General features: G+C 38.5%; 1 protein-coding gene across 3 annotated transcripts in view; it reads right to left on the bottom strand.

Annotated features, from left to right (window-relative positions):
- ilrun (inflammation and lipid regulator with UBA-like and NBR1-like domains) overlaps nucleotides 1–23,507 on the bottom strand; it is a 79,802-nt gene that overhangs the window by 15,046 nt on the left and 41,249 nt on the right. The window contains exons 5-6 of one of the 3 annotated variants that reach the window (XM_072563323.1): nucleotides 13,206–13,307; nucleotides 6,437–6,985 (exon numbers count right to left, since the gene is read on the bottom strand). The exons of 1 other annotated variant lie outside the window; for it this stretch is intronic. In XM_072563323.1, the coding sequence (XP_072419424.1) occupies nucleotides 6,857–6,985; nucleotides 13,206–13,307 (231 nt within the window). In that variant the 3' untranslated portion in view covers nucleotides 6,437–6,856. Of the gene's footprint in view, nucleotides 1–6,436; nucleotides 6,986–13,205; nucleotides 13,308–23,507 lie in introns of those variants that run through there. One more of the 3 variants, XM_072563321.1, reaches the window with a different exon arrangement.

The raw sequence follows: 23,507 nt of genomic DNA, 5'->3' as shown, positions 1-23,507 counted from the left end.
TGGAGTGGAGACTGAGGGTTGACCTTAGAGGTTTATAAAATCATGAGTGGCATAGTTAGGGTGAACAGCTGAAGTCTTTCCCCAGGAAAGGGGAATCCAAAGCTAGGCAGCATAGACTTAAGGTGAGAGGAGAAAAATTTAAAAGGGATCTAAGGGGCAACGTTTTCACAGAGAGGGTGGTGCATGTATGGAACAAGCTGCCAGAGGAAGTGGTAGAGGCTGGTACAATTACAACATTTAAAAGGCATCTGTGTGGATATATGAATAGGACGGGTTTAGAGATATGGACCAAATGCTGGCAAACAGGACTAGATTAGTTTAGGATATTTGGTTGGCATGAACAAGTTGGACCGAAGAGTCTGCTTCCATGCTGTACATCTCTATGACTTTCCAACGTTTTTAATGGGAGACAGCCCTGAAGTGTACAGATGATTATATGACAAACAAACAAACAAAATTAAAGATCTAAGCACTACAAAACAACCAGGTCTCTGGTTATACTAAAACCTTAACTTCTTTCATGAATTTACAAACTCAACAATGAAAGTGCTTGGGATGCAATGTGTTTGAATCTTAGAAAGCATCTGGAAAAGTCCAACCCATGTGGCAATACAGGACAGAATATTAAATACAGCACAGATGATTAAAAAGAAATTAGACTGAAATAGCAGGAAATGGAATACCATATAAAAAAAAGTTGTGTTAGAGCAGTCAAAGTCCAACAGCCAAATACTACAAGGCATCACTTAGTCTCATACTCACGTGCCTAAGTAAAGTGGATGAGGAAAAGTACAAGTTTAATCTTAAGTTTGCAAAGAAAAAAAGTCATTAAGAGCAATAGTGCTCAAAACATTTATAATTTGAAGAATTTAGATCAAGTTTGACAATTGGTCAATTAAACTAAATTCAATATTGACTAAAGTATTACATATTTCTTGTAAAGCAAAGTTAGTGCAGGGAGACTTACAGAAAGTATTGAAGGATTCATTTTAATGTTGATATATTAAAAATCCCAAAAGCATAATCCAGAAACTGAAGTCTAAAAGTCTATGAAGTCTTTATCATGGATTGTTCCAGTCAGAGAAGAAGCTTAACATTATTAAAACAAAAATACCCAATTCTTCTTCTTCATTCTCCATTAAATTCTGCTCCAATTGATCTTACCTGAACTCTTCAGTCTTGAGGAAAAATTCAAAAGCATGTTCTTACCTGGTTTATTTTCTCTTCCATTCATCATCTATGGTGTGAAAAATATGGAGTAGCAACTCTAAGAAACTTAACAATGCGCAGACAAGATTGTTAGAAAGGAAATACTGGGGATACCTACAGAGTTGTGGATATTAGATTATAATGCAGTGTTCACTTCAGTGATAGTCAAGTAAATTAGTTGATAACACTGTCAAGCTGCAAATGTAAACAATATATTAAACAATAATTGGATCAAGCTGATGCAGTCACTAGATTGAGAACTCCATTACTGATACAGGCTATGCTTCAGCGAATTCCACCCAGCAGAAACTGTTCGACCTGGGAAAGCAGTTGGGGGAAGAAAGCAGGTCTTTTCACTAAAGTTGGTTTTGTAAGATTTGGAATCCAAATAATAAAGACAAGCTACAAATTCCAAACCCCACTGCTTTCATCTATTAAGGACAAAAATGGAGTCACATTAAATGCTGAGAATACAGGTGAACAAGACACAGGTTCAAAATATGAATGCAAAGTTGATGACCTTTCATCAGAAATTGAAACATTAAAATTTTTCAGTTGACAAATGCTTCCAATCTTTGCAAAGTAATTGAAGCATGGATATTAAAAGTCCTACTGCAGCACATTTAACACATAATTAGGGACTCTTTCCAAGAAAAATTCACACCGTGAAAATCCAGCTATTTCTTTCCAATTCTAAGATCCTTGGTACAAGAATAGTGGAAAGAACACGGATTGTGAAATGGATGCTCGGTTCCTTCACAAGAGGTCAAATCTGAGGGCTATTCAGCCTGCTTTATTCACACATTTATTCCAAAAACTGTATCAAAATTATCAGGCTTGGAGATTTAGAAATTGGTTACTTGCTTATTACAGCAGGTAGATGATATGATAAAGGCCGGGGTAAACTGCAGTTCCAGAGCTGCATGCGCTCAACATCTCACTTGCAGCTCCCAAACTTTATCAGCTGGTTCTCATTTTCATGAAAAAAATCTAGAATTAAGTTTAGTGAAAGTTAAACTCAAAGAACTGGAAGGCAACATAATTGCCCTTGTGGGAATCAAAGGTTTAAAATTGCAATAAATTTCACAGTTTCAAATTAGTTTACAAGGAAAGAATGGTACCATCATGCTGCCTATTCAGGTCACTGGTTAGAGTTAGTTCCTTGGGTCCAATGATGAGATTTTAATTTTGCACTACTGATGTTTCTAACATAGCATTCACAATAAATTATTTTGAATTATCTTTGGACTGGATAGTATCTTCATCCTGTATATTTTGTGAAATTCCTACTTTAACGATGCTCTACTGGCAAATTCTGACCACAAAGATCTTCTAACCAGTTGAATAATATATTAGAATACTTATATTGTCAGAGGAATTACTCTTCAATCAATTAAGTTTAAAAGTAGTTACCAACTGAATAATTTATTAGAAAGCTTATATTGTTGGAGGAATTACTCTTCAGTCAATTAGGTCAAGTTTACAAGTGTTTCCAAGGGGCTCACGTGACGCAGTGGCAGTGTGCCTACCTATGGACCAAAAGGCCTGGATTCAAGTCCAACTTACTTCAAGAATGTGTCATAACAAAGATTTTTTGAAAAGTGATTCCTAATATTAATCACAAAAGTGAAGGTGAAACATTAAATTTTGTCATACTGAAAATCACATCAGCATCTCACCATTCTGGCAATATTTAAAAAAAATATTCAAACCTTAGCAGAGATTGTATTTACTTCTTAAAGTCTCACCAAGCATCCCAAGTAAAAGCTCCCTTTGCTCAAAATACATGAACTTTCAATTATACTTTTATGTAATGGTATATTTGTGCAAAAGATTAGTTAATTCATAACTATGTTGTGCTTTAGGTAATAAAGTAATGAAAACAATTCAAATTAAGATAGCATACTATGTGAAGTCACTAGCAGTATTAAGTTAAGATTGTAGGACTTTCTGCCATTAGAAGATTTAGCAAATGCAGGGAGTCAGTGACAACGAGTGGGGCTATCAAGTAAAAAAAAAGACCATGAGTAGTGCGCTTCGGATAAATTTATTCACACAGTGGGCTGCTAGTGCTTAGCCACATCTGAACACGTTTTGTTTTCTTTACTTGTTTCATTACTGTTCTGTTAATCATTTAATGTTGCCCAAATCCCACATGATCACACATTCCTTGTTTGTTCTTTTCCCATCCACCTCCATTTGATCTGCTTAAAACCTATTACATTTCTATTCTTCCCAGTTCTGATGAAAGGTTATCGACCTGAAATGCATTTCTCAGAGCGGTTAGAAATTTCTAGCATTTTTTGTTTATATTCCCATTTTCTATGATTAAGATCATTTAAATTAACAGTGTGAAATCTATAACATTATAGTTAGACTTTCAAAATGTCAATAGTGCATTTGGTTCGCGTAGGGAGAATCTCACAGCCAATTGTTAATGCTGCGTTACAACATACACAATAATAAATTCATCATAATGCTATCAATAAGTGATAAAATAAAAGAACTAACAATCTGGATTCATGTATGGTCAAGATTGTCCATCACAGAAACAACAGTTGATTCACAAGAAATAGATTTCATATGTAGATAGCTTCTATATATATTTACTGTGCAATACAATTACAAAGATGTAATCTACACTACACCTAAACTGTATGAAATCTTGATAAGATCATAAAATTACTTAAAGCATGAAATTACATTTTTATAATCCTAAAACCTTTACAACACTGAGAAAAAAATACTTGAAATATTTGTATGAGTATATAATCTTAAACTGGATGTAAAATTATTCACACAAGTTATAAATTGGCATTTCTTTAATTTAAACCATTTCCAAGTGCTCTTGTGAGGATCAGTTCAGTGCAGCAATTAGCCATGTACATACATCAGTTTTCAAACATTTTCAAAAGTCTACCAATGCATACATAATCAGTTGATTATACTTTTCGATTGATGGTGACTCAAGAATATCAAGCAGTTAAAAGAATGCACAGATTAAAACAATTTTCAACAAGTACTAGAGGTTTTGTGCAGTTTTAATGACAACTTTGGAGTTTATCCTCAGTTTTGTACTTTATTGTCCAATTTTGTTCAACTGTTGACCACTAAGGTGGGGAGGTTAAATTTTCAACTTAGTTGTCATACATGAGTCTCTTTTGCAGAACATCTTGGGGTCTGTACAGACTTTCATATTTGATAGACTGAACTGCAAATGTAAAAAAAAATAAAGTGATTGGTGCAATGGCCAATTCTGCAAACAAATGCAAATCTTTTGTAACTCTCAGTTCACACAGGAAACTCACATGCGAAATGCTGAGCCATGAAGTAAGTCCATGACTTCAACTGATAATAAGACAATTATATGAAAATTGAGCAGCATATGAAGAGAATGAAATATACAGCATTTCACCAGTCAGTGCAACATAACACTGCTCCACTTGTTACACTTCAAAATTCATAATTCAGAATCTTAATTTTTAAAGCAGTCTCTCCAAATATGCAAAGGCTCAGACCTCCATGTCACTACTTACTACTGATTTTAGTATTTTATCACAAGTTTAAAAAATAAACATTCAGTCACCACCAATTTATTTATTTAGTATTTGGACAATTCAAATGGCTTTCTTCCTAGAAGTGTTACAGAACAGGTTAACGCAGAAGTCTTCAAGTAGTATTTGGCTACAGCACACATCTTCATTAACAGTTGCCCTCATCCTCAGGATGCAGAATATTCATACCATTTGGAAAGCAATTGATACACAGTGTTGAAGTACCAATAAGGAAAATACCACCAGTGCTTCCTTCAATCTGATGCTCCTTTGTACAGTTCTTTTTGTGAAGACTTCACAAAATAGGAAATGAGGCCCAAGCAAAAACATTAGCACTGAACAGAAATTAAATAAAAAGTATCTTATGAATAGTAATTATGCTTAGAGTTGCAGAACCATTTCACCTTGGCTTGCTGTTTATGATCTTACTTCTTCCTACATGGTTAAGTGCCCTTGTCCTATGCCTAAGACCAAACCTATCCGAAATGCATCCTTTTCATCTACTGTATTCTATATGCAATGGTATATCTCACCAAAGTGTAAGAATTTTAAAAGTGTTTACAAGTATTGTGAACAACTTGGGGTAGTTCCAGAATGAAATGCATTTTATAAAAACTGTACTGTGCTTCCAACTTTGGGAAACATGGCATCGAATGTCTAAGTTACTCATTCTTTGGAAGGGCTTTTAGGAGGAAAATGTGCGTTTTACTAAATTCCAAGCAATTCAACATATGTGCAATAACCACTGGCTACACAGTAAAATTTCAGTGCTGATCCATTACTTTACAAGTTCAACCTCACTGGATTTCTCCCAAATACTCCATCACTGCTGCAAAGACAGCTGCTCCCACGTCTCAGCAGTTTTAGAATCAGCTATAGCAAGCATAAAGAAACAATTATGACAGTTTTCTTAATTTTTCCTGTTTGAGAGAGCCCTTACTTTCATTCTGTATTGTTCATAGTCTGGATAGAAGCAGGAACATAAATGTCGTTGAATTCCAAGTACAAACATGCTCGACTACTCCTTGAGACAGAAGGTGCACCAAAACCACTGTACAATCAGTATTCTCAACTAACATACTATGATCCATCTTCTGCAACAGGTATAAAAGTTACATCAATTGTGTATTATTAAGAAGCATCAATATGGTTACAGACAAAGCACCATATGCAGGTGAACATCAGTGCTTAACCAATCAAGTGATGCAAAATAGTTCCAAAAAGCACATTACAAGGCTAGCAGCTCTAAGATAATTTTTTTGTTAAACTGCGAGCATAGGGCAGGAAATGTTTGCTTGGAATACACAGAACCATTAGCAAATCTTCTACGAAAAAATAGATGTGAGAACAAAAGAGATATTTCTCAGGTTAGGCAATGTAGTTGCATTGATGGTATTGGATATTTAACAAACCCACATCATATGTAAGAGACATCAGTTGTTTCAACAAACGAATAAGTAATTGATGTGATTTTTGGGTGTTTGGGTGAACATGAAATCATCCAATCAGTAGATCATCCACACACAGCAAAAATCCATCAGTGCACAATAATATATTTGCAATCAACTGGAGTCTGGAATAAAACATTCTCAACAAATTGAAAGTTTATCATGAGTTGGTATCCACTGTAATTGAGAACGTGACTTCTAAAATTAGACACAAGTTTGATTAGAGACTTTTCAGTGTTAATTTAATAAACTTCATTTGTACAGTATGGAAAAGTCTCCAATTGATTGTGCTGTCATCAACTGCTCCCATTCTAAAGTGAGTTATACTCATCTTGCATCCAATCCTACTCCACTCATGCATTCTCCATGTCGTACTCTGTAGGTTACAGAACAAACTCCCACTCGCACAGGAAAAATCCAACAATTAAGATGCTTTGAACAAACGAATACAAAATAATTTTTTTTATCTTTTGCTTAAACTACAGTCGCTCAGTAGGCAAAATAATTTGAACATGGCTTTGTGTTTAACTACATAATTATTCTGACAATGTCATCTAAAAAATCCATTTTTTAAACAATTACAGCACTCTTTAATTTAGCATTCACACATGCATACATTGTTTAGAAACAACCAGCCATCATTTTTCAGTGTTGGGTCAAAGGGGATGGGGCCATTGCAAAATTGCAGAGTGACACCAAGACCCACAGAGGCTGCTGGACAATGGCAATACCCGTTTTAAGACTGACCAAAAGGATAAGGGCCATGGAAACCCTGAAAAGAAAAAAAAGAAGAGTGAAAATGTTTCTCTTAGCAACAGATCAGAATTTCATGGGAGTAGTGTGTTAGTATCAATCTCCACTTAGTTTAAAGTAGGGCTGTAACGAAGCCTCAAGAATTGGCATGATACTTCATTAGCTTGAAAGCAAAATATCAATCTGCCAAGCTCTCATTTCAACTTCCATTTTTATCTTTTTCTTTCCCCCTCATTCTCCCTTACTCACTTCAACTTTCCACTTTCAATCAAAAGTGGACAGAATAGACCAACTGGAAAAATTCCCAGCTGGGTGGCTTCAGTTCAAGTCCAGGTTCAAGTGACCAGAAATTGGCCAATTTTAGCGGGCTCAGTTTCGTGACATTTTGGAATGAATGGAAAATTCACAGCATAATTGGATGCAAAATTGAAATTCCTAATTAGGTGGAGCAACATCTGGATAGAAATGACTTAATTGTCCAAAAGAGTTGCAAAGCGTCCTGTCAATAATTCAGGTGGTGATATTTTAAAAAGGCTTCGTTACTGCTCTAGCCTGGGACAATTACTCCACATCCATGCAACCTTCTGTACTACTAACACATAGACTCAGACAAATAAAATTCTGAATTACATAACAAAAAAAGTCAATAACTTTATTTCCGTCATCACAACAGGAAGTTAGAACAGCCTCCTAGGGTGATAGGGGAAAAAAAGGGATATTGTAGGCAAGGACACACGAATATAGGTTTGTGAAGCTCCAAAACACTGTAAGCCAGTCGCGTTACCATAAGGTGAAGCTTATTTTTCAACTATATCATCAGAAGGCTGCTGCCTCACAGCGCCAGGAACCCGGGTTCAATTCCAACCTTGGGCAACTGTCCGTGTGGAGTTTGCACATTCTCCCAGTGTCAGCATGGGTTTCCTCCCACAGGCCAAAGAGGTGCAGGTTAGGTGAATTGGTCATGCAAAATTACCTGTAGAGTTAGGTGCATTAGTTAAGGAGAATGGGTCTGGACGGGTTACTCTTCGGAGGATCGGTGTGGACTAGTTGGGCCGAAGGGCCTGTTTCCACACTGTAGGGAATCTAGTCTAAAATCTAGTCTATAAAAAAAAGATAGGCACTGTAGCTTCCTCAAACAGCAAGTTGAAACAAGAATTAGTGTCAGTAGACTTGTTCCACTTTGACAGGTCATCCATTAAACAATTACTTGACATGATTTGCAAAGGATAATTTACACGTCTCCAACCCATTGCCCATACAAGATAAAAGTGGAGCAAAGACAGTTAGTTATGAACTTTCAAGAGCAAATTATCATCCTAATTCAACCACCTCAGACTGAGCCAGAGAAAAACTAATAATGTCACACCAGCCACATAATGTAGGGTTCTTCTAGTCCAAATTCACATTCTTATACATGTGTTGAAGTACTCCTTACAACTTGCACTGCTCAATGATCTAATATTAAACCTACGTTATGAATTCAAAGCTTTAATAGTTAAAAGGTGCTTTACATTTAGTAAACAGACATTATGGCTCAGAGAAGCATAAGGCAGCAACTTATAAATCACTCCAAAAATTGTTGAAGCTTCACTCATACAGATTTATGATATTAGAATCCATCTATTTGATTTGTGCCTTGTATCCTTCTGCCAGTCATCCATCACCTCATACAGCTGAAGCTATTCCAATTTCCTATTTGGATGCTGTGGCATTTACAAAATTAACATTTCTCTTTGGCATTCTGTAAAGTCAAGCACACACAACATTACGGTCCAAAGACACAAAGAAAAGTTGAGGATTCTAATAAAAAACAAGTCACCTTAGAAAAATTCACAGAACTGAATGCAGGACTAGGAAATCCCAACAGCCAGATATCAATTTATTTTGTACAATTGACACTCACAGTGCCGACTAAGTTTAACTTGTATTAAAAGCTCCTACAATCTAAGCCAACTACCTCACTTGACAACTTACCTGGCAACATCTCAACTTCAAAAAATTCTATCCAGTTTCTTGGTATATTTTGAGAGATCACTAAAGAATCGGATGTCATATGGTCTGACAGCAAGATAGTTAAAAAGAAAATCAGACCATATTCTTATTTTTTGCAATATTCGGACATTCGGTTGTTAATATAAAATTAATAATACAAGCAGTACATGTTCTTTACCTTCAAAGGCAAAGAAAATACTGGGAAATCAAAAGTATTTTCAATATTTTTACAATTATCTGAAGCAGTTTTCAACTCTCTATCTAGCAAACAAATAAACATGCTTATAATTCCAAAACTAGTCTAATGCCAACTCAGAGGTCTCTGTCCAAGTGTCCTGTTTCTACTGATAATACATTTTAAAATGTCCAACGCACATTTATACTTTTGTACATAGTGTTACAACTATGGCAGACGGCCAACAAATACCAGTTTAGGTACCATATTGAAAATGTGAAATGGTTTATTCTGCATGAAGTTAAGGGAGGTCTAAAAGTTAGTCACAATCAATGGACTTATCTTTGAAATATGGCTATCATCATGTAGGTAAAGGCAACAGCTCATCTTGACATGGGAATGTTCCATAAATATCAAGTGAATCAGATGACCAAGTTTGAATATAATAGAAAACTTGGACAGAACACTAGAAGAATCTATGATCATGGCATTTTCATCTCAACATGAGAAGGCAGATGGGACAGCGGGTTGAACAGTCTAAAATACATAGTGCAGAATTTTTTCAATACTATGGCTATAACAAGTCCACATGAAACAATAGCTGAAATAGTGGTGCATCATGGCCACCTGCAAGGCTCTGTGGATTCTTATTAGATTATCAAGAGTTAAGCCAGTGTCAGGCATCATAGAAATGTTTTTGTCATTTCCTTCCCTCATAACTTGGCAGACATTGATAATTCTACTTTGCCTAATTTCAGGTCAGAGAAGTATAAGAGAAAAAGATTTTGTGTATCCATCAGAAAATGAGGTATGACTTTATGATATCAGATTTTAACAAAATAACTGACCATTGCTTTCTGCTCATTTGCCTCATCAACAAGGAGAAATCAACAGTTTTAATTCACATTCATTAAACTGACAAGCACATTGACTCAGGTGCATTCTTGGGAACATGGATGATAAAAGTACACATTAGCCATTTTCAGAGTTTTCTACTTGTATGCTTTTACTTCATTAAAGGGAGCTAGACTCAAGAAATAAGCTTAAGTAGAAGAACAAAGATAGGCCCAACACAAAAAAAACAACAGTTTTGGCAAGTTAAATCAGACTGAATTTATTGTGTATTTTTATACTTATGCTACAATTCTTATTTCAATACAATGCTCTCTGGTTACTTACAAAATTAGACAGCAGACTAAAGGGACTCAAAAGTACTAAGTTAAAGCCCTAGCATTTGAACATCCAATCCACACTGATACTTCAGGACACTATTGAGGGCAAGTTTCATTGTCAAAAGGTTTAATGAGAGTTCAGACTGAGGTCCTATTTGTTAGAATATGCAGAGTTCGATGAAACTATTCACAGCGAGTGGGGTTTCCTTGTAACCTGACCAATTCAACCAATGCTACCAGGTTAGATTCACAAGTCACTTCCCTTATTTGCTGTTGATGGCATCATGTTACAAGCAAAATAACTGCTGAAATTGCTTCTGGTACGTAGGCAATTTTGGGATATCTGAAAGATGTCAAAACATCAAAGATCTTCCAATGATGACAAGTTGATAAATGGTTCACTACAATGCTCAGAAAACCGAAGAGCTGTTTATGTCAGAATAAAAACCCAGGGAAACTTCAAAACTTCAATGCATCTTACGGCAAACCAACCTAGCTTTTGTTGGGGCACCTGAATTTTTTTTGAGTCTCTGAAGTTACAGGTTTGTAAACAGAAATTTGATATCTCAAGTTTCATCCTGAGCACTTACAGCTTACCCAGTAAAGAAAATTTACAAAAGCCAGCTTCAATTCCTATTCTGTGGTTTGGTTGATTGATCTCTGCACAGTCAAGTAATAAGGGGCAGGTCTCAGAATCCCTGGACAATTTCATGGAGCAGAAAGTAAGGGAAGAAATAGATCAGCATGTGTGCCAATTTCTGACTGCAATCCAGTTGCCCCTTCTAGCAAATGCAAGCATCTAAATACAACATCTATTCCTGGTTCGCCATGGTGCAAACCTCCCCAACCAAGTACTGATTTCCTCAGGCTATGCGTAACCTTAATAGTCTTATACACTTACAGATAAAAATTGCCACTTTGATGAACTACCGCTGAACTATATACCCGTATTACCACTTGTGGGACAAAAGAAGAGAAAAATGTGTCATGATTTACTAATAGTACTCACCATAATTCATGTACAGCTATGTTGGGAAAAACAGAAGTGTTGTTACAGGCCAATCTAAAACCTGTCATAATTATATTGCTTTGCCTGAGTTTTCAAATAGCATTGCTATCTGTCCCACCAATGGCACGCATTAAATATCATGAGGTTGCTTTGACTGTGTGGCAGATAAAAACTAAACTCATTATAGTAGCCTTGTCTTTTCAGGCATAAGTGGCTTTAGCAGTGTGATGCTAACCAAATTCCTCTGTCTCACCCTAACATTTCACTCCCCCATTTTATCTTGCTGTATTTGGTTTTAAATTATTTTCAATTTTTCCACGTTTCTTCTATTATATTGATTAAGTACATGCATATTTAGTTTCTATCACTGATGACTGATATCATTCCCAGACTGTACTATTAATACCTTAGCAAATGCATCAATCTTTCCAAGCAAGGTGTAGAGGTGATTCGGCCCAGACATTAGATACTCTGGAAAAATTTGACAATTTAAATTGCCAAGAATTAACACTGAATAATTGAACACATATTTGTACTCCCATTACCCTGAACAAACACTCTAACTTAGTTGCAGTGCATGCCAGATAAGAGGAACACTTAGTTTAACCAGTAATATGCCTTAACTTTAATTTTAAAGCAGCACATCTACTACATTTATGCATATCATCTATGTCATCTACTCCTTGTTACTGTTAGCTTCAGAGTTTTGAACTCTGATAATCAGTGACAATAGTTAATAAATAGGGATTTTCTGTTCAATGGAGAAGTGCCTGATAAGTATGGAATTAAAACTCTTTAGTACATTTAATACGCAACTAATACAGTGCCTCATAACAAGGATTAAAGGATTTAGAAACAGAATTATGTTCAGTGTTGTTAGCACTTGGTGCTTTCCTTGCCCCGAATTGTGTCAACTTTCACCTAAGTAGAGAAAATCATCCAAAACACTTCAAGTTTGATTATTTAAACTGGTGAAGTTGAGGAGAAGACACTCAGGTGGACTACAAACTTGCTCAAAGAAGTGCTTTTTAAGAACGACCTTAAAAGAAAAGATAGGAGGTGGAATGACAGGTAGGTTTATGGAGGGAACTTTGGACCTGAAGCCCTGATTAGCACACGGCAAGTCTGCCAAAACTATGGTGAAAGACTGGACATTGCACAAGAGGCCAGACGAGGAGAGGTGCAAGGTTCAAAACTCAATGCTGCAAGCAGTCTGGCTCAGTTGAGGTAGTAGTGGCTGGGGAAAAGATGGAATTAGTGGCATGGCAATAAGGCCTATCACAGGTTGGGGGCAAAGGGACGTTTGAAAATAATTATTCAAACCATCTGATGTTTAATGGAAGGAAATTGACAGTCATCCATTTCAAGATGGCAACACAAAATGTTTTTCATGTGCTACAACTTTCCAGCACAGAATAAGTGATTGACAGCGCTATCGCAACATAATTTAATTCATGCCATGATAGAGGCAGTAGGGAAGGGGTAATATCACTGGATTGGTCATCCAAACCCTCAGGTTAAAGCTCTGGGGGAGATGGGTTTGAAATCGCACCAAGGCAATGAGTAAAATATGAATTCACCAAAATCTGGAATTAAAAATAGCTAGTCTAATAGCAACTATGTACCCATTGTGGATTGTCATAAAAATGTATCTGGTTCACTAACATGCTTTTCAGCTCAGTAATCTGCCTTCTTTACCTGGTCTGGCCTGTATGTGACTCCAAATCCACAGAAACGTTGTTTGAAGAGCACATTTTAAACATTTATCAGAGTGGATAATCTAGTTTTGTACCTTCAACAAGCATCCACTTTAAGCTCACCATCCTCACTCATGACATTCAACAGTTTCCTAAACATATTTTGTATATACTTAGCCAACAAGTATAAATAACTTTGAACTTTAGAGCACATCCATCGAAACTCCAAATCTGCCTCAAATTTTGCAGATATGTTCCATTCTTGAACTACTTCAGTCATTTGTGCTTCCCCCAACATCTGTTGTGACAAATTTGCAGCAAACCTTCAGAGCTTTTCACTCCTGACACTTTGCATTCACTACCACCCTTAATGCATAAGCTGAAGCAAATAAGACTTTCGATCTGCTTCAAGCACGTGTTGGAGTTCAGGTTGGTGAGGCACAGCACACGGATAGAGTCATAGAATTATACTGCATGGAAACAGATCCTTCAGTTCAACTTCCATGCTGACTGTAATCCCAAACATAACTAGTCCCACCTGCCTACGTTTGGCCCATTTCACTCCGAACATTTCTCATGCATTTATCCAAATGTCTTTTAAACATTACAACTCTAACTGCATCCACCACTTCCTCTGATTGGTTCATATGTGGAATGAACAGTCTCTGTGAAAAAGCTGCCCCTCATCATTTTTTAAATCTTTCTCCTCTCACCTGAAAAATATGCCCCCTCGTATTGCAACCCTCCAACCTCGGAAAAAGACACCTGCGATTCACCTTATCTATATCACTCATTATTTTACAAACCTCTGTACAATCACCCCTTAACCTCTCACATTCTAGTGAAAAATGTCCTAGTCTATCCACCCTCTCCTTATAACTCCATTTCCGGCAATATCCCATGCACATCTCTTCTGAACCTTGACCTGCTCAATATCCTTACTCAGGGAGACCAGAACTAGACACGGTACTCCTCCACGTCCTGTACAACCTCAACATAACGTGACAACTCCTATACTCAAAGACCTGAGCAATAAAGACAAGCATGATAAACACCTTAACCACCCTACCTGAATGTGATACAAAAGAATTACGAACCTGAACCCCTAGATTTCTCATTCATAAGACTACCCAAGGACCGACTTGTAACTGCCTTTGTTTTTCCAAACGTAATATCATGCATTTGTCCAAGTTAAATTTCATCTGCTATTCTTCAGCACATTAGTCTACTATGTGGAACCTTGTCAAAGGCTTTACCAAAGTCCAAGTAAACAATATCACTGCTCTGCTCTTGTCAATCTTCTTGGTTACAAACAGCTCAAGTTTATGAGACATGCAAATCTTATCTGAGAGATTCAAACACTTGGGAGTATTTTAGAAAAGCAACAAAAATGCTCAAGGGCTTCAAATGGAAGACTGAAGATGGGATAATTATTTCAAAGAACAGTGATGTCAAGGAGGGAGGTAATTATGGCAGTTTTGAAAGGAGGAAAGACAGTATCCAAGGAGAGGGAAACATGTGCCATGTCAACTAGCATAATCACAGAATATTAGAATCCCTGGAGTGCTGAAAGAGAATATTTGGCCCAGCAAGTCTGCACCAACCCTCCAAAGAGCATCCCACCCAGTCTAATCCCTGACCCTACCCCATATTCCCACAATTTACCATGGCTAGTCCACTTTGCCTGCACATCCTCGGACACCATGGGGCAATTTAGCATGGCTAATCCACCTTATCTGCACATCTTTGGACTGAGGGAGGAATCTGGATCACCTGGAGGAAATCCAGGCAAACGCAGGGAGAACATGCAAACTCCAGAGTTACCCAAAGCTAAAGTCAAACCCAAGTCCCTGGTGCTACGAGGCAGCAGTGCTAACCACATGCCATAAAGCCTGGGAAGGATGGTCAAGTGTTCAGCAATTCAGTTCAGAGCTCAAAAGATGCACACCTTGTACAAAATGGTAAGGCCATAATTAAGCAGAAGACAGTTTAAAATGGAGAAAAATATTAAAAATGGAGGAAAAGATAGTGCACACAGAAAAGAAATCAAATTGAAATACTGGAGCATGGAACTCATGAGTCAGAGTAATAAGCCATTTGACCCATAAAATCTGCTCTGCCAATCAATAAAATCATGGCTTATCTCGTTGTGATCTCAACTTCACTTTCCTGTCTGAGTCCTACAAAACATAACTCCCATTTTGATTAAAAAGTATAACTCTCCCTTGAATAAATTTCATGTACAGCATCCATTGTTTTCTAGGGATGACAATTCCACATACCAACATCTCTCAAAGAAAAATTCTCCTGACTTCAATCTTCAAAGTGAGCACCTCCATCACCCTCCCCCCACATTCTTCCACCCCATAGCTGTGCATCCTGAGGTGAATAAGTAGCTCGTTGCTGAATCTGAATACCCAACTACAGGTGTAATAGGTGATGTTTCATGAGGCAGATGGTTGGGATGCTCAGGAGTTTTCACACAGTCCTTTCACTGAAGAGTCTGGCCTCCACCTTGGCCTCTCAGAGATGCTCAAAATGGTGGGCAACTTTATTAATGCTTCTTTTCTAGTTTAGGTTGTTTTCAGGAAGAAATTCTCACTTAACTGTGGGGATATTCTCTTTCCTCACAAACTTTAACATTAAAGCGTCCCCTGCCCTCTAAATCCAAGAGTAGAAGTTCTTTGTTATTCACTTGACCACTTTCTCAAAAAACTGAAAACAATTAGTTAAACATTATTTCCTTTCCAAAACATGGAAGTTGATTGAAATTACTAAGGATAAGAAGATATTTAGCAGAGTCTATGCCTCATGTCTTTCTTCCCAATTTTAATGAGAAATTTGGGTGAATCAAGGATAAATTTGTTTAAGGAGAGCTGCAAGGTTTGCAAAATGGCAATTGCCCAAAAGGAGATAGATGAACTGAGAAGAGTGGATGACATCAAGGTGAAATAAAACAATTAGGATCGTGTATCAGTAGCAGGTTGTGGCTGCAATAACTTCAACATGTAGAAAAGCATCCAACACTCAAGATTTGTGGGCGGCACGGTGGCACAGTGGTTAGCACTGCTGCCTCACAGCGCCAGAGACCCGGGTTCAATTCCCGCCTCAGGCGACTGACTGTGTGGAGTTTGCACGTTCTCCCCGTGTCTGCGTGGGTTTCCTCCGGGTGCTCCGGTTTCCTCCCACAGTCCAAAGATGTGCAGGTCAGGTGAATTGGCCATGCTAAATTGCCCGTAGTGTTAGGTAAGGGGTAGATGTAGATGTAGGGGTATGGGTGGGTTACGCTTCAGCGGGGCGGTGTGGACTTGTTGGGCCGAAGGGCCTGTTTCCACACTGTAAGTAATCTAATCTAATCTAATTTCTGCCGATCACTTGATTTCAAGAAAATCATCCTTAATAAAAAGGAGGATAATATTAATACAGCTTCCAATGGATGGAATGCTGGTGGAATGTATGGAGACAGGCAGACTCTGCACACCAATGAGTCAGCAGTAATGTGGTGATTGACAGGAAGGTTAACAAAATTAGACATTAGAAGAATGCAGGAGCTGTAACAGTTGCTTTCAAGGAAGGCCCATTGGAAAAGCTAACAAAAGAAGCTGAGAATTTTATTTAAGTAGCAGCATTCAAACCGGGAGAGGTGGCAGGATAGTGAGAAGCAACAGTCATGGCAGAGGCACAAGTTGGGAGATAGCACGAGCAAACTTTTAATGCCGGGACAAATGAAGAGCAATGATCGGCTAAGAAGCTGGAAGAAAGAAATTGGCTTATTCTAAAGCAAAAGTTTATTCGAGTCTCAGAGCAAGGCATTTGTAAGAGAAGGGGCCCTTTCTAAATTAATGTTATTGAAACCAAGGGCATGAGTAATAACCAAGGGGAACCAGTTCATCTTTTCTCATCTGAGAGCTCAACAATTTGGAATCATAACAAACTGCATAATCTCATCTGGGGTCAAAGCACAGCAAAAAAAGCGTTTACTTGCAACATCATGAAATTCAATAATTCAACATGTCAGTTGTCCATGCATAAATAAAAATTCAGAAAGGTTTTTAACCTGCCAAATTCAAATATAGAGACAAAATAAAAATTGCAGATGCTGGAATCCAAAGCAGACAGGCAGGAGGCTAGAAGAACACAGTCAAGCATGTGGTGCTGGAAAAGCACAGCAGGTCACGCAGCATCAGAGGAGCAGGATAATCGAAGTTTCTGGCAAAAACACTTCATCAGGAATGAGGCTAAACACAGCAAGCCCGGCAGCATTAGGTAGTGGAGAAGATGATGTTTCGGGTACAACCTTTCTTCAAGGCCTGAAGAAGGGTTACAACCAAAACGTCAACTTCTCCACCTCCAAATTCAAATACAGAGCTAGTATTGTACAGAATATTGAAAAATTCCCAATCCACAATCAATCATTTATTCAGACCAAGGAAATGAATAAATTGCTATAATCCTGACAATGGGTTCCTGCCTTTTAAGCATTCTAGCTTCAGGCATTATTCTCAAGTGTATTGGAAGCTTATTCTGAAGAATTCTTAATTGGGGAGTTGAAAAACTAATTACCCTCTAAGTTACCCTTCTTTATTCCCTGGATCCCAGATGTTTTGCTACAATTCAATAGGAATTAACCAAGCAAAGATCACAGGCACAAACCTGCATATGATTACATTACAGAAAGTCACCACATGGAACTTTAATACTATTAACTGTATGAAATTAGCAGTGACAGATGAATATGAATTATGTCAGTTCAAAATTGCAGTTGACCTTTTATCAAAAATGCAGTGATTGTTATAATTGGTTTGCCATAATTTTCCACTTAAAATGTTTTTGAGTTTTAGTGACCTCTTTATAAACTGAACTAAACTTAAACCATACTAAGCACAGAGGGCCTCCAGCTGGTTGCCTTTTGTAGTTTATGCAAGTGGCCCAATTAAACAAAGTAAAGCTCCTGAGCAAAGGAAGGGAATGCGGGGAGGAAAAGTAAAAGCCATGATCTTAAAAGGATTCTAATTGTAGCTGCTGCCAAATTATCAGTATTGAAACTCCAACAGCTTAACTCAAGATATTCTTCTTTGTACCAGCCCTGCAAACATTTCAGGATTTACAGCTTACATGGTGATAGGACAAGACTATTATGGAGAATATTTTGTCATAATATTACTGTTTATCATCAACACAACTGTGCCCAGTCTCTTGACAAGATTTGGTCCTGCAATTAGACAGGCGGATGTTTGCCATACTCCATCAATTCATGTTCCCTTATTAAATAGAATACAGTTTTTTTAAGTCAACGCTCAATGGCATTATGTCCAATACAGCTATAAAGTGAAAAAAGGGAGTTTATGGGTTACTGCGGATTATATCTGCAATGAATGCCATTCATTGTGAATCCTATCAGATCAAATGGATCAGTTGTAGAGACAGTTAGAGGCAATGAGGAATTTACAGGAGCAGGGGGATGTGATGTATGGCAGTTACAGGAAGGGGGAAGTCACAGATACAATCATATAGATGGGTTAACTCCAGGAAAGATAAAAGATGTAGGCAGTTAGTGCAGGATTTTTCTGTCGCTTTCCCCATTTCAAACAAGTATGCGGTTTTGGAAAATGTAGGGGGTGATAGATTCTCAGGGGAACGTAGCACAAAACAGCCAAGTTTCTGGTATGGAGACTGGCTCTAATGCAATGAGGGGTATGTCGGGTTCCAAGAGATCAATTGTGTTAGGGGACTCACTGTACAGACAGACGTTTCTGTGACCAGCAGCGAAATATCAGAATGGTGCGTTGCTTCCTTGGTGCTGGGATCAAGGATGTCTCAGAGAGGGTGCAGAATGTTCTCAAGTGGGAAAGGGGCCAGCAGGAGATCATTGTCCACATTGGAACCAGTGACATAGGAAGGGAAAAGTTGAGATTCTGAATGGAGATTACAGAGAGTTAGGCAGGAATTTAAAAAGGAGGCCCTCGAGAGTAGTAATATCTGGATTACTCCCGCTGCTACGAGCTAGTGAGGGCAGGAATAGGAGCATAGAGCAGATGAATGCATGGCTAAGGAGCTGATGTATGGGAGGATTCACATTTTTGGACCACTGGAATCTCTCTTGGGGTGGAAGTGACCTGAACAAGAACAGATTGCACCGAAATTAGAAGGGGACGAATATACTGGCAGGGAGATTTGCTAGAGCTGCTCATGAGGATTTAAACTCGTAAGGGCGGCGGGGGGGGGGGGGTAAGAACTCAGGGAGATAGTGAGGAAAGATAGTGAGGAAAGAGATCTATCTGAGACAGGTACAGTTGAGAACAGAAGTGAGTCAAACAGTCAGGGCAGGCAGGGACAAAGCAGAGAACAAGGTAGGACTGATAAAGTTTGGGAGAAGATTTGTAGCTCAGGTGCTCGTTGTTGTTGTGGTTCTGTTCGCCGAGCTGGGAATTTGTGTTGCAGACATTTCGTCCCCTGTCCTTAGTCGCCACACATTTCAGATGACAAGTAACATGCGTTCGACTGGGACAACACTACTATTATAGGACAAGCCAAACAGAGAACAGCCAGGGAATTCCTAGAAGCATGGCACTCCTCCACAGATTCAAATCAATAAGCACATCGACCTGGACCCAATATACCAGCCACTGCAGCGGACAGCTGGAACTGACAACCGGAAGCAGCAGATTCAAACCACTACAAATGCCAGAGGAAACATCACAGAAGCGCTTCACAGGAGGCTCCCAAGCACTGAGGATGCCACCTAGACAGAGGACGAAATGTCTACAACACAAATTCCCAGCTCAGCAAACAGAACCACAACAATAGGACTGGTAAATTAAACTGCAATTATTTTAATGCAAGGGGCTTAACAGGGAAGGCAGATGAACTCCGGGAATGGTTAGGAACATGGGACTGGGATATCATCGTAATTACAGAAACATGGCTCGGGGATGGGCAGAACTGGCAGCTTAATGTTCCAGGATACAAATGCTACAGGATGGATAGAAAGGGAGGCAAGAGAGGAGGGGGACTGGCGTTTTTGATAAGGAATAGCATTACAGCTGTGCTGAGGGAGGATATTCCCGGAAATACATCCAGGGAAGTTATTTGGGTTGAACCAAGAAATAAGAGAGAGATGATCACCTTATTGGGATTGTATTATAGACCCCTAATAGAGGGAAATTGAGAAACAAATTTGTAAGGAGATCTGTTATCTGTAAGAATAATAGGGTGGTTAATTGGTAGGGGATTTTAACTTTCCAGACATAGATTGGGACTGCCACAGTGTTAAGGGTTCAGATGAGAGGAATTTTTTAAGCTTGTACAAGAAAACCTTCTGATTCAGTATGTGGATGTATCTACAAAAGAAGGTGCAAAACCTGACCTACTCTTGCGAATAAGGTAGGGCAGGTGACTGAGGTGTCACTGGAGGAGCACTTTGAGGCCAGAGACCATAATTCTATTAGTTAAAATAAAGTAGCGATGGAAAAGGATAGAGCAGATCTAAAAGTTGAAGTTCTAAACTGGAAACAATTTTGACGGTATGATGCAACAACTTTCAAAAGCTCACTGGGGGCAGATGTTCGCAGGTAAAGGGACAGCTGGAAAACGAGAAGCCTTCAGAAATGAGATAACAAGAATCCAGAAAAAGTATATTCCAGCTAGGGTGAAAGGAAAGGCTGGTAGGTATAGACAATGCTGGATGACTAAAGAAATTGAGGGTTTGGTTAAGAAAAAGAAGGAAGCATATGTTAGGTATAGACAGGATAGATCGAGTGAATCCTTAGAAAAGAGTATAAAGTAAGTAGGAGTATACTTAAGAGGGAGATCAGGAGGGCAAAACGGGGACATGAGATAGCTTTGGCAAATAGAATTAAGGAGAATCCAAAGAGTTTTTACAAATGCATCGGAGAGAATAGGGCCCCTCAAAGATCAGCAAGGCGGCCTTTGTGTGGAGCCACAGAAAATGGGGGAGTGACTAAATGAGTATCTTGCATCAGTATTTACTGTGGAAAAAGATATGGAAGATATAGACTTTAGGGAAGTAGATAGTGACATCTTGAAAAATGTCCATATTACACAGAGGAGAAAGTGCTGGATGTCTTGAAATGGGTAAAGGTGGATAAGTCTCCAAGTGTACCCTACAACTCTGTGGGAAGCTAGGGAAGTGATTGCTGGGCCTCTTGCTGAGATATCTGTATCATCGATAGTCACAGGTGAGGTGCCGGAAGACTGGAGATTGGCAAATGTGGTGCCACTGTTTAAGAAGGGCAGTAAAAACAAGCCAGGGAACTATAAATCAGTGAGCCTGACATCGCTGGTGGGCAAGTTTTTGGAGGGAATCCTGAGGGACAGGATGTACATGTATTTGGAAAGGCAAGGGCCGATTCGGGATAGTCAACATGGGATTGTGTGTGGGAAATCATGTCTCACAAACTTGATTGAGTTTTTTGAAGAAATAACAAAGAGGGCAGAGCAGTAGATCTGATCTCTATGGACTTCAGTAAGGCGTTCGACAAGGTTCCCCATGGGAGACTGGTGAGCAAGGTTAGATCTCATAGAATACATGAAAAACTAGCCATTTGGATACAGAACAGGTTCAAAGGTAGAAAGGAGAGGTTGGTGTTGGAACGTTATTTTTCAGACTGGAGGCCTGGTGACCAGTGGAGTGCCATAAGGAACGGTGGTGGGTTCACTACTTTTCATTATTTATATAAATGATTTGAATTTGAGCATAAGAGGTATAGTTAATAAAGTTTGCAGATGACACCAAAATTGGAGGTGTAATGGACAGCAAAAGAAGGTTACCTCGGATTACACTGGTTCTTGATCAGATGAGTCAATGGACAGACGAGTGCAGATAGAGTTTAATTCAGATAATTGTGAGGTGCTGCATTTTGGGCAAGCAAATCTTAGCAGGACTTATACACTTAATGGTAAGGTCTGAGGGAGTATTGCTGAACAAAGAGACCTTGGAGTGCAGGTAGATAGGATAGTGAAGAAAGCATTTTGTATGCTTTCCTTTATTGGTCAGAGTATTGAGTACAGGAGTTGCGAGGTCATGTTGCGGCTGTACAGGACATTTGTTAGGCCACTGTTGGAATATTGCATGCAATTTTGGTCTGGTTACTATTGGAAAGATGTTGTGAAACTTGAAAGGGTTCAGAAAAGATTTACAAGGATGTTGCCAGGGCTGGAGGATTTGAGTTTTAGGGGGAGGTTGAATAGGCTGTTTTCCATGGAGTGTCACAGGTTGACGGGTGACCTTATAGAGGTTTACAAAATTATGAGGGGCATGGTTAAGTAGACAAATTCTTTTCTCTGGGGTAGGGGGGAGTCCAGAACTAAAGGGCATAGATTTAGGGTGAGTGGGGAAAGGATATGAGAGCGACCTAAGGGGCACATTTTTCATACAGAGGGTGGTACATGTATGGAATGAGCTGACAGAGGAAGTGGTGGAGGCTAGCACAATTTTAACATTCAAAAGGCATTTGGATGGGTATATGAATAGGCAGAGCTTGGAGGGATATGGGCCAGGTGCTGGCAGATGGGACTAGATTGGGTTGGTATATATGGTCGGCATCAACAGGTTGGACTGAAGGGTCTGTTTTCGTGTTGTACATGTCGCAGAGTCTACGACCAAATGAATTTGCAGAATCCAATCCATGTTAGAATTGAAAAACGTCAAACATCAAAAATTAAATATAAATTGTTACAAGGAAACAACATTTGAATAGAAATAGATCTCACTCTGCATTTTGCTTCAATTGGACTAATCTAGTAAATTACCCAAACTGGCAAACTCAAAACAATTTGATCAGTTGTCCTTTGGGGTGACAGACTTTCTTGTAGTACAATGACACTGGCAATTTTTACATTGAGATTAGACAATTAAAACCAACTAGATGTAATTAACGACTTGCACTGAAAATGTAAGCGTTTCAGTTGGTCCATATCAGTATGCCACCTACAGTAAAAAATCAAATACTACAATACTTTAGCAATAACTGATCTTTGAGCAGTTGGGCATGAAGATGAAGAGACTTCAGTTTGTTATCTTACTTAGTACTGGTACATCACCATTTAAAACAAAAAGCAGAATCCTTGCTTACAATTTTACCCCGATTAAATCCAAGATTATTTCACAATCCAGCAAATATTATTAATATTATTTTAAACTATTTTCAACACATTGCTTTATCATACTACTGCAAGAATAGTTTCACTAGCAGATACCTTTTCTTTCACCTATGAGCATTCTGCAGAAGATTTCCTGTGCTCGCTAACATTGGGCCAATCAGTTCATAGTTCATTTTACTGCTAATGCCATTAGCAAGTATTTCAAAAATGTGCCAGAGTACTGGTGGATAAAAAAAGTATTCGTAGCTCTCTCAAATCATCTCTGTGCATTACCTCAGTAAAAGAATGATTGCAGGTACTCAATCCAATGTCTTTCTAAAACATGGATTCCAGTTCAGACTTTCAGTTTAATTATATTGATGAATGCGGAAGGCAG

Source organism: Chiloscyllium punctatum, chromosome 45 (genome assembly GCF_047496795.1).
Source record: "Chiloscyllium punctatum isolate Juve2018m chromosome 45, sChiPun1.3, whole genome shotgun sequence".
In the NCBI taxonomy this organism is placed as follows: domain Eukaryota; kingdom Metazoa; phylum Chordata; class Chondrichthyes; order Orectolobiformes; family Hemiscylliidae; genus Chiloscyllium; species Chiloscyllium punctatum.
This window is presented reverse-complemented; position numbering and strand designations above follow the sequence as displayed.